Genomic DNA, 14,697 nt, shown 5'->3' with positions numbered 1-14,697 from the left:
TATTCATAATCCATCAGCTTTACCCAAAGCAATGCTACAGAAACCATGATCATAAATATATTGCTAACTTCAGGTGCAGCAAACACACTTTAATGACTTTATAAAAAGAATGCAACATCCACTCAATGACCTCCTTTTGTCCTTCCTTTGCTACTAAGAACACAAGTGTTAATTACAGTTTAACAGTCTGCAGAATTATATACACAGAAACGACCCCTCAATTAGCCATGCACAGCGAACATGAAGGTCACTGTACTTTTCAGCGCTAAGCCGAGACTGCAGAAGAAGAGATGAGTCCTGCAAGGCAAGACTGAAGAGTTTATAGAGAGTTTATACAGGAAGCCCACCTTCTCTTGGACCCAGAATCGTTCTGATCCAGAGCCTGTAGATGTCTGCTTCCTTGTCCACTTGAGTAAAACCTAAGGGAGCAAAACCTTGGGCAACCAGGTAAGCATTTTTCTACTAAGCTTGTCCCTTTCCCTTCATCAGTTTCCTGGGGATGGGAAGAGGTCTAGTGATCCCTCTAGTCCCAGCCAAATCATAGCAGATGTGGAACCAGCTATGGGAACCAGCTCCCTGTCTTCTCAGAAACATCCTCCAAGCCTGGGTCTGGCTGGGATCCAGCAATGGTCAACCTTCAAATTACTTTTTATCCTCAATGCACTAACAAGGGGTCTCCAAACTATGGTCCAGGGGAGCACAACCGGCCAACTGGAGGATTTTTCCCAGCCCACAGTACAATGGTGGGGATGCCTTAAGGTTGTGGCCTGTAGCAACCTGCTGACATGCTAGGTAACTGCAGAGCCTTGTACTGGGGAGATGCTTCCAAATAAAATTACCACAGAAGTCTCCCTGTAGGTGCAGAATCGGTGCATTTACCCTGTGCGTGAGCAGGTTGCTATGGACCAGACTGCAACACTTCCAACCCAACATGCCCATTCACATGGCCTCCCACCAGGGCCTTCCACTCTGGTGCTCACCCTCATTCTGCTAAGGTGCTGCCTTTCACTAAGTTCCCAGAGCAGAAAGTCCAGCGCGAGCAGCGGAGGAGGCGGAGTCAGTGATCAGTCAGCACCTCCTCACTCAGTGAAATGAAATTCCCCTTTGCCTTTGACTTAGAATAACCTTTGAGAGGTAGGCTTTGAGCCGCGTGCACCAACCAGGAAGTGGCCAAGCAAAAGAGAGAGAAGGCAAAGAGGTGGGGCTGCAGATTAAATGGAAAAAAAAATTAAAATCAAACTGTGGGAAGATTTTCTGGCATTGTTATTTTATTTCCCACTTAATAAAAGAAGTTAACAAAACTCATTGGGTAGTAAAATACCAGCAACTTGCTGATGCGTCTGCCCAGGAAGGAGGCGATACATATGGGGTGGGTGGAAAGGTTGGTACTTGTAAAATCATATCATGCCGATTACAAACTTTAGCTGAGGCGGGGTGCGGCCACTCTGCTTTTACATTCACTGCTGCAGGGAGCTCTAACAAAGGTTCGCACCGGGCTCCCTGCACCCTGGGGAGGCTGCAGGAGGCTTGGGTAAGCGTTCCCAAGCCCCTGCAGCCCCTAGCGGTATGATCCTGGGGATTGCACTGGTGCCTTCCACCCACCCCCACTGCCTCCCCTCGCCCCCGCAAGAACTTACAGTGGCTCAAACTCTCCTGGAGAGTTTGAAAACCACAGCCTTAACTTGTTGAAAGTTGTGGTGGTGCCAATTTCTTCCTTCCAACTAGCATAAAGAACTGAGCATTGTTTGCCATGATTTCCATTGCAATTCTTTTAATAGCTTGGCATATGGACAAAATGTACCTCAAGTTGGCATTTAAACTTGAGACTGCATTCTACTGAGGGATCAGATATCCTTGGAAGCCTGGTCGAACAATGAAGCTCACTTATGCTGAGCAGGACCAATTTTTAAGACCACTTCCTAATCATTGTCGTCATCATCGCCGCCACCACCTTTATGGGCCTCTTTATACATAGCATTCAACTCCTCATTGGTAAGCTTGATGAGACTGCATTAAAATTTTAGCAACATCCTCCTCCTGCATGTCATCAAAGCTGTCACCAACAATTCTTTGTGCTAAGCTCAAGATAGCTTGCACATTTGATTTTATTTGTGCATCAACAACTTTAAAGTCTTCAAAATTGGTGGCACACTGCAGTCAGGCTTTTTGCCAACAATTGTTTACTGTAGCCTGGGAAACATTCTCCCACACTACTTTCACATAGTCTAACATGTCATGGATGGTGTCGGACTTCCAAAAGTCCATCATCGTAGAGTCAGGGTTTGCCTCCAAATGCTGGCATGCACTGCAGTAGAGAACCCAGGCAAAATGGCTTTTGAAAACCTTAATAATGTCATGGTCCAGTGGCTGGAGAATACTTATTCCAATGGTGTTTTGGGGCATGAACAAGATCTCAACATATGAGTAGGCATTTTCTAGGTCCTGATGAATGTGAACAGGCACATCATCCAATATCTACAGAATTTTGAATGCAAGGGTTTTTGCCAGGTATTTTGCAGCAATCAAGTGGTTGTTAAACCAGTCCCCAAAAAATCTCAACAGTCATTCAGGCCGTGCAGTTCCATTTCCAAATGACTGGCAGGTGGTTCAGATTTTTTCCTTTCAAGGAACACAGATTTTTGGGCCCTGTACACCCTCAAAGGTTTGCATTTGAAGTCACTTCTAGCGTTTGCACAGAAAAGCAAAGTAGCACAACACCTTAAAGCCAGGCTCATTGGCTACATTTTTTGAAATGTATGTATGGTTGCCTGTTTGTTTGTAAAACAAACCTGCTTCATCAGTGCTAAATACCTTCTCAGGTAGGTGCCCTTTCTCCTCAATGATTTTAAGCAGGAGTCTTACAAATTCTTCAGCTGCTTTCACATCTGCTCAACCAGCCTCACTGGAAAGTTTTAGACTTTTTACCCATGCCAGTTTTTAAAAAGAGCCAGTCAGCCAGCCCTTGCAGAGAACAGCTTCACATTTTCCTGATTTTCACTAACACGTTCATAAATTTGTTTAGCTTTGAGTCTTATATTAGTGGTGTCCACAACATTTCCCTTGTAGCCAGCCATCTCATTTAACCATATACTAAGCGACTATATTCCATTTTTCCCATCGCTTAATCGTGAACCACTGAAATCACTTTAGTACTTTCCAGAACAGATTCACACACAGATTAACAAATATTGTCTTCCCTTTGTGGATCGAGAGGATGATTGATTCACTTACACTGAATTGTCTGCCTGCAAATGCTACTGACTTTCCAGAACAAAGCAAGTCGGGCACACAAATAGTATCCATTAAGCTCATCACAATGTGTCTGTGCTTAGGAGCACTTTCAAAAACACTTTCAAAACACTGCATTTCACTACCATAGTTGAATTGTAAACCAGAGTATATGGTTAAATGAGATGGCTGGCCAGTTTTTTATTTTGGAGAATTGAAGTGGTAAAATCACCCAGTCTGACTGTATAAATAGGCTGGACCTGTACAAGTTATGCTGCAGGGTTTCAAACGGGGTCTTTCCAAGGGGGCCTGCTAGAGATTGCTCCTGGTACATATTTTGCATGCTGGCAAAACATGTGCTCCTCCATTGTTACAACTCCATCCTCCAAACAGCCACCTAGGAAGGTCATTGCCATTATTTTTTTCCTATCGAAATATGTCCTCCCTTCTATTCAGGTATCATTTACATGAGAAAGCCATCAACCATGCCCACATGGTTCTTCCTGCAAGCAATTCTGGAACAGTCTGTGAAGAAACCATAGGGGAAGCGACTCCCGCGCTACTGCTGGAAAATTAGCAGAGAGGCATCAGTGAGGTTCAGACAAACAACTAAAAGGCTGACTGATATGATGAAGGCACCATATGCTGCTTCTGCCAGAGCAATGACTAGTCATTTTAATGCTCTGGCATGTCACAGACACTTGGCAAGATCCCAACTCACTGCCTCCAGACTCAATCCTGGACTCCTTACTTTCTCAGGAGGTAGGAAGCTGCAATATTGTCAAGTTCCTCGACAATCAAATTCTTCCCTCTCAAAAAATAAAGTCAGACTGGGTGATTTTACCACTTCAATTCTCCAAAATAAAAAACTTTAAAGAAAAATAGCAGTTTCTTTAACATTTTTTCCATTGCTGTACTGGTAGATATCAGTGAAAATATCTCATTAATTAACAAAGAAAAGTTGAGGAACTAAGGGAAGGGGATAATTTGAGAAGTCCTCTTTCCAAACTGACCTCCTTACAGCCCAATTCTACGACAGCAGTTCCACAGAGCTATTGCCAGTGCAGAGGCTGAGAGGCCATGCATGGATGACAGCAGCTTGCAGAACCTGCACAGTTGCCAGTTGACAGCGGGGGTGGCAGTCACACACACCGGATCCTATCCCCCCTTCCCATACCCAGACCTGCCCCCAAGAGGCTCTTCAGCCGAAGACCTGGTATGAGGACACCCACTGGAGACAAGGCAGCCTACAGATGCAAAAAGAAGAATGTTCTGTACTTAGCTTTCCTAGGCTGCCTGGTTCTTGGCCTGTGCATAAATAAAGCTGTGCATGCTTTATCAGTGGTACTACACACCCCAGGATTGGAGAGACAATTTGCAAATAGTCCAGCAAATTGTATTTCTGAATAAAAGTTTCAAATTTAAGGGCAGGTAAAGTTTTATTTAGGATTTTTTCAAATCATTTCACACTTTTCAGAAGCTGACTCAAGACTACAGAAAAAGTCCTAAAACTCCATCTCTAGATTTTGCCGCCTGCAAACTGTGGGGTTCTCCTAACATGCCCCCCTTTCCCTCTTTCTTTCCTTTTGCTTACCATTTGAATGATGAAGAATTTTGCAGAATTTAAACATGTGCTTTCTTCCCCTTTTCTTTTGGTTGATCCTAAATAAAGCATTATCCAACCTTGAATTATATATATTTTTCCTAGCAGACTTAACACACTAAACTACTCTTTTCTGAATAAAACTGTACCACAGGAAGGATTTCTACACCTCTTCCCTCAGATCACTCCACAGATACGCTAAATATCTATGTCTGATTTGTGATACAGCCTTCTCAATCAGAATGCAGAAAACAGTACCCAATACTTTAAACTTAAAAATCAACTGCTGATACAATCTGGGGGGGCCCCATATCCACAGATCCCATATCCATAGATTCAGTTATCTGCGGTTCAGGACCGCCCAGGAAGCAAAGGGAGCTCTGCTCCTCTCACCTCCAGAGGGGCTTTTGAGCTCAGCAGAGGCTGTGGATGTCCATCCACGGCCTCTGCCGGGCTCAGACTAAGCTTTAGAGTTCAAATCACATGACTTCCAGTTTCACGAAGAAACCAGAAGTGATATTTTTAATGTCTTATAAGGCATTAGGAGGCCCAGGGAAGCCCAGGGAACTCCCTTCACCCATATCTGCAGTTTCAGGCAGCAATGGTTGTGCAGTTATCAGTTCAACTTTATTTTTTTAATAGTAAAGGTTTTCTGTCCCACCACAAACCACACACATGACGCAGAGAATAAACAGACATGACTATCCATCAACATATAAATGCTCGTACACATGCATACACACACCTCTACATAAGTGAAAGCACTGAAAGAGAATTCTTCTGTTCAAATCCACTGCTCACATTGCCCCTCCCCCAAATTATATCAACATTCATTATAATGTAATGCAGTGGTTCTCACACATTTAGCACCAGGACCCACTTTTTAGAATGAGTACCTGTCAGGACCCACTGGAAGTGATGTCATGACCAGAAGTGACATCATCAAGCAGGAAAATTTTTAGCAATCCTAGGCTGCAATCCTACCCACACTTACCCAGGAGGAAGTCCCATTGACTATTATTGTTAAAAGAATATACATAGTAGCTTGTTAAAAGTACAGGTCTGTAACATTTCCCCAAATGCAGTCCCATACCATGGTAGCATCAAGTCTAAAAATATTTTAAAAATAAAATATTGAAATAAATGGGGACCCACCTGAAATTGGCTTGCGACCCACCTAGTGGGTCCCGACCCACAATTTGAGAAACACTTATGTAATGGTTTAGCGCAGTGTTGAAAAATAACTCACAATACATATATGCAACCCCCCAAATGCGGATAAATTATTACATGAACTTACTCTGAAGTAATCACTGCATGCTGCTAGAACTGCTTTGTGGGCGTGAAATTTCTGCTCTTCTGCAACAAGAGTTATATCACAAAGGGTTCCGTCGTTTCTTTGTTGGTTCAAAGCAGCCAATACAGAATCATTATGGGAACTGGACTGGCAAAGCCTCTGACCAGTCAGCATATCTTGAATACTGTAAAAATAATTATTTATGTATAAGCACCACAAAAACATATGCACAGGCTGCATATTATTTCAGATATCATTTTCCATGTGAAACTTGCAGCCCCATCTGTGTTAGGTTACTCAGAAGAAAGTGCCATTGAATTCAGTAAGACTGATGCCAGGGATGCTACACCTGTAATGATTCACTAATGCTAACAAGACTTTGCAAGTGTATGTATTTTTTAGTAATGTCCTTATTTTATCTCAGTAACTACAAGCTTGTTGCATTATAGTGTGGCACAAATAGTACTGTGGTCCATTGGATAATGACAGGCTTAAATCTTGGTAACTTGGAGGTGCAGGGCACAATCCTAACCCCTTATCAGTGCTTTCCAGCACTGACATAAGGGCAATGCAGCTCTGAGGTCAGGGAACAAACATTCCCTTACTTTGAGGAGGCCTCCGTGAGTGACGCCCAGCTGCAGGATGCAGCAAACGTCCCATTGGCACCGCTATGCCAGTGCTGGAAACTACTGACATAAGGGGTTAGGACTGCGCCCGTAGTGGCTTAATTTTGTCACTCATTCACTTTATGGTCCAAATGACTTGAATAACTCTTTTAGCAACATTCTAAGCTAGTAAAAAGCTGGAGGTAGAATGTTTTAACTAGCTGACTCTTGACTGTAGGAGAATTCAAGGCATAGCACTGGCTAGGGTGGATAGATTTCATATTCTTATAACCCTTAGAAGTTGGGTGTAACCATCACCCCCACGTGCCACAAACAGACAGGCTAAACACTGGAATAGCTTTCTAAATATAATACAGGCGTCTGATAATCTGTTAAATTGCTACTGCCAACTCTTGTCAACACCTGGTGCTGAAGCACAAATGCAGACCAGTCAGTTTACTGCCTAATTAGAAGAAATTTCACTTTTTTGACACCAAAGTCCCGTTTGCAGTTCTCATAATTTGAATGTATGTCCTACATCAACTGGAATACAGGTATTGATGAAATGACTTTCTATGCTTTTTACCCCATATTAATGTGTGCACTCCAACGCCTCAAAAGAAGCTCATAGGCACTTGCATGAACATTCCCAAATGATTACATCTGAGCCCGGTCCTATGTACTGAGACACTTCTGATAACTATGACAAATGACAAATTTGGATTGCTGGTTGTTTGTGTTCAGAGATCCTACATCTCCCTTTTCTTAAACGACAAACATTCTTAGGGTTACATATGAAATATGCAAAAAAATTACATTAAAAACTGTAAAAAAAATCTCCTGCCATTTTCATTTAATCATAATAAATTCATTATCTTAATCAGATCTTGAGAGAGAGAGAGCTTGGCATGAGAACATAAAAATCTCACACTGTTCTTTCTACTTCATTGATTATCACTGATAGTAAAAACAATTCGTACCCAACATTCCAAGGGCAATCTGGTGGTTGATCCATGTGGACTAACACACTGCTGCTCGGTCATCTGCCTCTTCCCTCCCCAGCACGAGCAGGAAGACAGATCTTTTTTTTTTTTCTATGTCAGTGTACTCAGTATGCATATGAACTGAGAAAACACTCAAAGAGCAACTATTTAAGAACATAAGAACATAAGAACAGCCCCACTGGATCAGGCCATAGGCCCATCTAGTCCAGCTTCCTGTATCTCACAGCAGCCCACCAAATGCCCCAGGGAGCACACCAGATAACAAGAGACCTCATCCTGGTGCCCTCCCCTACATCTGGCATTCTGACTTAACCCATTCCTAAAATCAGGAGGTTGCGCATACACATCATGGCTTGTAACCCATAATGGATTTTTCCTCCAGAAACTCGTCCAATCCCCTTTTAAAGGCGTCTAGGCTAGACGCCAGCACCACATCCTGTGGCAAGGAGTTCCACAGACCGACCACGAGCTGAGTAAAGAAATATTTTCTTTTGTCTATCCTAACCCGCCCAACACTCAATTTTAGTGGATGTCCCCTGGTTCTGGTATTATGTGAGAGTGTAAAGAGCATCTCCCTATCCACTCTGTCCATCCCCTGCATAATTTTGTATGTCTCAATCATGTCCCCCCTCAAGCGTCTCTTTTCTAGGCTGAAGAGGCCCAAACGCCATAGCCTTTCCTCATAAGGAAGGTGCCCCAGCCCCGTAATCATCTTAGTCGCTCTCTTTTGCACCTTTTCCATTTCCACTATGTCTTTTTTGAGATGCGGCAACCAGAACTGGACACAATACTCCAGGTGTGGCCTTACCATCGATTTGTACAATGGCATTATAATACTAGCCGTTTTGTTCTCAATACCCTTCCTAATGATCCCAAGCATAGAATTAGCCTTCTTCACTGCCGCCGCACATTGGGTCGACACTTTCATCGACCTGTCCACCACCACCCCAAGATCTCTCTCCCGATCTGTCACAGACAGCTCAGAACCCATCAGCCTATGTCTAAAGTTTTGATTTTTTGCCCCAATGTGCATGACTTTACACTTACTGACATTGAAGCGCATCTGCCATTTTGCTGCCCATTCTGCCAGTCTGGAGAGATCCTTCTGGAGCTCCTCACAATCACTTCTGGTCTTTACCACTCGGAAAAGTTTGGTGTCGTCTGCAAACTTAGCCACTTCACTGCTCAACCCTGTCTCCAGGTCATTTATGAAGAGGTTGAAAAGCACCGGTCCCAGGACAGATCCTTAGGGCACACCGCTTTTCACCTCTCTCCATTGTGAAAATTGCCCATTGACACCCACTCTCTGCTTCCTGGCCTCCAACCAGTTCTCAATCCACGAGAGGACCTGTCCTCTAATTCCCTGACTGTGGAGTTTTTTCAGTAGCCTTTGGTGAGGGACCGTGTCAAACGCCTTCTGAAAGTCCAGATATATAATGTCCACGGGTTCTCCCGCATCCACATGCCTGTTGACCTTTTCAAAGAATTCTATAAGGTTTGTGAGGCAAGACTTACCCTTACAGAAGCCATGCTGACTCTCCCTCAGCAAGGCCTGTTCGTCTATGTGTTTTGAGATCCTATCTTTGATGAGGCATTCCACCATCTTACCCGGTATGGATGTTAGGCTGAACGGCCTATAGTTTCCCGGGTCCCCCCTCTTTCCCTTTTTAAAAATAGGCGTGACATTTGCTATCCTCCAATCTTCTGGCACCGTGGCCGTTTTGAGGGACAAGTTGCATACCTTAGTCAAGAGATCTGCAACTTCATTCTTCAATTCCTTAATAACCCTTGGGTGGATGCCATCAGGGCCCGGTGACTTATTGATCTTTAATTTATCAATGAGGTCTGAAACATCTTCTCTTTTAACCTCTATCTGACTTAACTCCTCGGTCAGGAGGGGCCGTTCGGGCAGCGGTATCTGCCCGAGGTCTTCTGCCATGAAGACAGATGCAAAGAACTCATTTAATTTCTCTGCCATCTCTAAGTCTCCTTTTATCTCCCCTTTCCCTCCCTCACCATCCAGAGGGCCAACCGCTTCTCTGGCGGGTTTCCTGCTTCTAACATATTTGAAGAAGCTTTTATTATTCCCCTTAATGTTGCTGGCCATGCGTTCCTCATAGTCTCGCTTGGCCTCCCATATCACCTTCTTACATCTCTTTTGCCACAGTTTATGTTCCTTTTTATTCTCCTCATTAGGGCAAGACTTCCATTTACGGAAGGAAGCTTCCTTGCCCTTCACAGCCTCTCTAACTTGGCTGGTTAGCCATGCGGGCACCCTCCTGGATTTAGTGGAACCCTTCTTTCTTTTGCGGTATACACCTCTGCTGGGCCTCTATTACTGTTGTTTTAAGCAGCCTCCATGCACTCTGGAGAGATTGGACTCTTTTTACCCTCCCTTTCAACCTCCTTCTAACCAGCCTCCTCATTTGAGGGTATTTCACAACACAGTGTTTCTGTGAGAGAGCTTCACAGTGCAAAAGCCATGGAAACTTGTCACAACTGCAAAGATTTTACAAAAATATATATTCTCATGGACATTCCTTAGTACAGTCATTTTGATGCAATATTTATGTATGTTGCTTGCCATATCGCCAACCTCCAGGCTAGCATTCAGTCAACGAAGGAAAGTTAAATTAAAACTGGCTTAGACAACTCCCATGAACTGTACCTGAGGCACACTTCAGATGGCATCCTTCAGCTTTGCCCTTCTGAACCTCTCACTTCTTAGCAGCTTGTACAGAAGGCAGTACACATTCCAGCTGGAAAGAAAGGAAAACAGAGTGAGACCTGAAAGTCACCCCAAGAACCAGAGAGTCAAAAGATTGTGTAAAGAGAAAAAAGTATCTCTTCCTTCCTTAAGGAAAACCAAGCTTCAACACAATTATTAGTCAGACTTGTAGTGCAGAATGCTGATGTCCCTTCAGATGAGTTGCAACAACTGGTTGAAGTAGTAGGGACCTACTATTATCAAGCTGCATGCACTTTTTGGAGACTGCCCGAAGGGCAGAGAAAGTAACATGCTTGGACACTGACCCACCTAAAAAAAAAATACAACTAGAACTGAAAGTCCAAGAAGCAGACTCAAAAGGCTATGAAAAGAGTTCTAAGGCATTTCCCTTTGACTAATGTGGCCATTTAGTCCACAAACAAGGTACAACAAACAAAGCTTGATTATGCAAGCCAATCAGTAACTGTTCCCACTTCAGCAAACTTATCAAGGTACATCTGCAGGTGTCATTTGAGGTTTCACTTTAAATGAGGAGGAAACAATCTTCCCCATTGGCATTCAGCCACCTGTGTTTTTCACGTTCCAGAACAAAGATCTATCAACACCAGTATGTTGAAGAAATCATCCATTAAAGTGCTCACTCTGCAAAATCTAAAAATACAAAGGCTTGGATCTTAGGGTTCATGATCAAAACTGCATTCACACAATAGAGATGTCAAACTTATTGCTCCCTACTGCAGCCTGTGCATTATGCACCCCAAAACACTGCTCATAGAGATCAGGGATCTTTCAGTGCAGAGTGGGGTGGGGCACTGGAGGCAACAAGAAAAAGAGGATGCAGCAGAAATTTGGCAGGTCACTTTGCACCAGCAGAAGCATATTTCACTAATGTGCAAAGGTACCTTTGGATCCAAGCTTCCAGAAATTAAAATTTTTCATCTCTATAAACATTCAAAATTTACAAATAGCTATTTCTGCAAGGTCACTCTTTAAAATTTCCTCCATGGAGAAATGACTAAGGGTGCAATCCTAACCAACTTTCCAGCACTGCATAGCTGTGCTAGTGGGGCATGTGCTGCACCCTGCAGTTGGGGGGCAGTCATAGAGGCCTCCTCAAGGTAGGAAAATGTTTGTTCCCTTACCTCGGAGTTGCACTGCCCTTAAGTCAGTGCTGGAAAATTAGTTAGGATTGCGGCCTAAATGATCTGCTGTATCCAGCAACACAGCAAGTCAAGTATTACCTCGCATCCTATTTTCCTCCATTTAAGAGCAGTTCCTAGAGTTCATTTAAGGCCAGATTCCCACATGCATGTTTGTTACTTGATAACTGCAACATGAAGGTTGTACAGGGCACAACCAGACAGTTCTCAAACAATCTATACAATTTGAAAGCAGTGGTTCACCAGGGCAAATCTATGTAAATCTTTCACTTTTTAATTTAAGGCAAAAAGCATCGTCTCCAAGGTCCAAGCAACTATACAGATCTGCCTCCAATGAATAAGCCATCATTTTAAAAAGTAATTGACAGAATTTGAGGTTTTAGCTTCTTGATAAACCTTGCTGGGTTTGTTTGACTGACAAGTACAAAGAGGCCATCTCAGAAAAAAACACCACAGGCAGAATTCTTGTAGCTTAACCTCCCACAGCCATATTTTTGATGGATTCCATTCACACATTCAGCTGCCAGTCATCAATATACAGTAGTCATCAACTGAATATATCGTGATATATAAGTATAGGTAAGGTTGTAACTTGCCAAAAATGACCTTCCTACAGTAGTCATCAACTGAATATATCGTGATATATAAGTATAGGTAAGGTTGTAACTTGCCAAAAATGTCCTTCCTACTCCAACTCTTCCCCCACTCCAAGGCAGACAGGCAGCAAAGTTAAATTCAGGCTATTTGGGGGCTACTGCTGGGCTCCACTCAGTTACCAGATCCACCCCCCCCCCCATTTTTCAAGAACTGAGAGTCCTGTGACAGCAGCAGGAATCAGGTTTTGGGATGCATCTGACATGGCAACCCTACGTGCATGTAAATCAGCAATAAGGGTCCGTCCACCAAGGCTTTGATAAACTCCACATTTTACTTCCTCACTGTGGTTTGCACAATGCACAAACATACCAAGATCCAGGTCTACAGAGCTTGCGTCCAGAGTACACTTCTGTACTCCAGCGAGTCATGGACTCTTCGCTCACAACAGGAGAGGAAACTGAATGCTTTCCACATGCGCTGCCTCTGATGCATTCTCAGCATCACCTGGCAGGACAAAGTTCCTAACAACACAGTCCTGGAACGAGCTGGAATCCCTAGCATGTATGCACTGATGAAACAGAGACGCCTGCGTTGGCTCGGTCATGTCGTGAGAATGGATGAAGGCCGGATCCCAAAGGATCTCCTCTATGGAGAACTCGTGCAAGGAAAGTGCCCTACAGGGAGACCACAGCTGCGATACAAGGACATCTGCAAGAGGGATCTGAAGGCCTTAGGAGTGGACCCCAACAGGTGGGAAACCCTGGCCTCTGAGCAGCCCGCTTGGAGGCAGGCTGTGCAGCATGGCCTTTCCCAGTTTGAAGAGACACTTGGCCAACAGTCTGCGGCAAAGAGGCAAGGAAGGCCCACAGCCAGGGAGACAGACCAGGGACAGACTGCACTTGCTCCCAGTGTGGAAGGGATTGTCACTCCCGAATCGGCCTTTTCAGCCACACTAGACGCTGTTCCAGAATCACCATCCAGAGCGCGATACCATAGTCTTCCGAGACTGAAGGTTGCCAACAGTAACAGTGTGGTTTGCATCAGAACCAGGCATGTCACTATGGGGCAGACCACACCAGTGACACCCCAGGGAGGAGTGATACTGAAATGACAACATTTGACACCATTGGTGTGAAAACACATCAGTGGTAGAACGTGGTCAAAAACACTGAGCTAGTAAATCAGGGTTTAAATAATTAAAATAATTATTAAAAGCACCAGATAATTAAATAATAAATTAAAAGCACCAGAATAGTTTATAACTATTTTTTTAAACTCAGCATATAATTTGCATCACTGAATATGCAAGAGCTATTGTTTTCTCAAAGCAGTCCATTAGATAATAGATATGTGAAATAAACGTAGGAAGGTTTATTCACAAATCAGAATAAAGTGAAAGATAGCACTCATCCTCTTACTAGACCAGTGGTTTTCAAACTTTTAGCCCCAGGACCCACTTTTTAGAATGTGAATCTGTCAGGACTCACCAGAACTGATGTCATGACTGGCAATGACATCATCCAGCAGGAAGATTTTGAACAATCCTAGGGTGCAAGCCTACCCATAAGAACATAAGAACAGCCCCACTGAATCAGGCCATAGGCCCATCTAGCCCAGCTTCCTGTATCTCACAGCGGCCCACCAAATGCCCCAGGGAGCACAACAGATAACAAGAGACCTCATCCTGGTGCCCTCCCTTGCATCTGGCATTCTGACATAACCCATTTCTACAATCAGGAGGTTGCGCATACACATCATGGCTTGTACTCCATAATGGATTTTTCCTCCAGAAACTTGTCCAATCCCCTTTTAAAGGCGTCTAGGCTAGACACCAGCACCACATCCTGTGGCAAGGAGTTCCACAGACCAACCACACGCCGAGTAAATAAATATTTTCTTTTGTCTGTCCTAACCCGCCCAACACTCAATTTTAGTGGATGTCCCCTGGTTCTGGTATTATGTGAGAGTGTAAAGAGCATCTCCCTATCCACTCTGTCCATCCCCTGCATAATTTTGTATGTCTCGATCATGTCCCCCCTCAGGCATCTCTTTTCTAGGCTGAAGAGGCCCAAACGCCGTAGCCTTTCCTCATAAGGAAGGTGCCCCAGCCTAGTAATCATCTTAGTCGCTCTCTTTTGCACCTTTTCCATTTCCACTATGTCTTTTTTGAGATGCGGCGACCAGAACTGGACACAATACTCCAGGTGTGGCCTTACCATAGATTTGTACAACGGCATTATAAAACTAGTCGTTTTGTACCCAAACTTAACCAGGAGTAAGTCCCATTTACTATCACTATTAAAAGCATTTACATAGTAGCCTGTTAAAAGTATAGATCTGTAACATTTCCCCCAAATGCAGTTACATACCATGGTAGCATTAAGTCTAATATGTCAAAAATAAAATATTGAAATGAATGGGGACCCACCTGAAATTGGCTCACAACTCACTTAGTGGGTCCTGACCCACAGTTTG

General features: G+C 43.8%; 1 protein-coding gene across 3 annotated transcripts in view; it reads right to left on the bottom strand.

The window, feature by feature from the left end:
- KLHL32 (kelch like family member 32) overlaps positions 1-14,697 on the bottom strand; it is a 77,355-nt gene that overhangs the window by 50,603 nt on the left and 12,055 nt on the right. For 2 of the 3 annotated variants that reach the window (XM_066612845.1, XM_066612852.1), the window contains 2 exons: positions 10,406-10,496; positions 6,132-6,312 (listed from right to left, as the gene is read on the bottom strand). In XM_066612845.1, coding sequence (XP_066468942.1) covers positions 6,132-6,312; positions 10,406-10,428 — 204 coding nt within the window. In that variant the 5' untranslated portion in view covers positions 10,429-10,496. Of the gene's footprint in view, positions 1-6,131; positions 6,313-7,713; positions 7,782-10,405; positions 10,497-14,697 lie in introns of those variants that run through there. The other variant, XM_066612840.1, reaches the window with a different exon arrangement.

The sequence above is a fragment of the Tiliqua scincoides genome, chromosome 1, assembly GCF_035046505.1.
Source record: "Tiliqua scincoides isolate rTilSci1 chromosome 1, rTilSci1.hap2, whole genome shotgun sequence".
NCBI lineage: Eukaryota > Metazoa > Chordata > Lepidosauria > Squamata > Scincidae > Tiliqua > Tiliqua scincoides.
The sequence above is the reverse complement of the archived record's forward strand: the minus strand, read 5'-3'. Positions and strand labels throughout refer to the sequence as shown.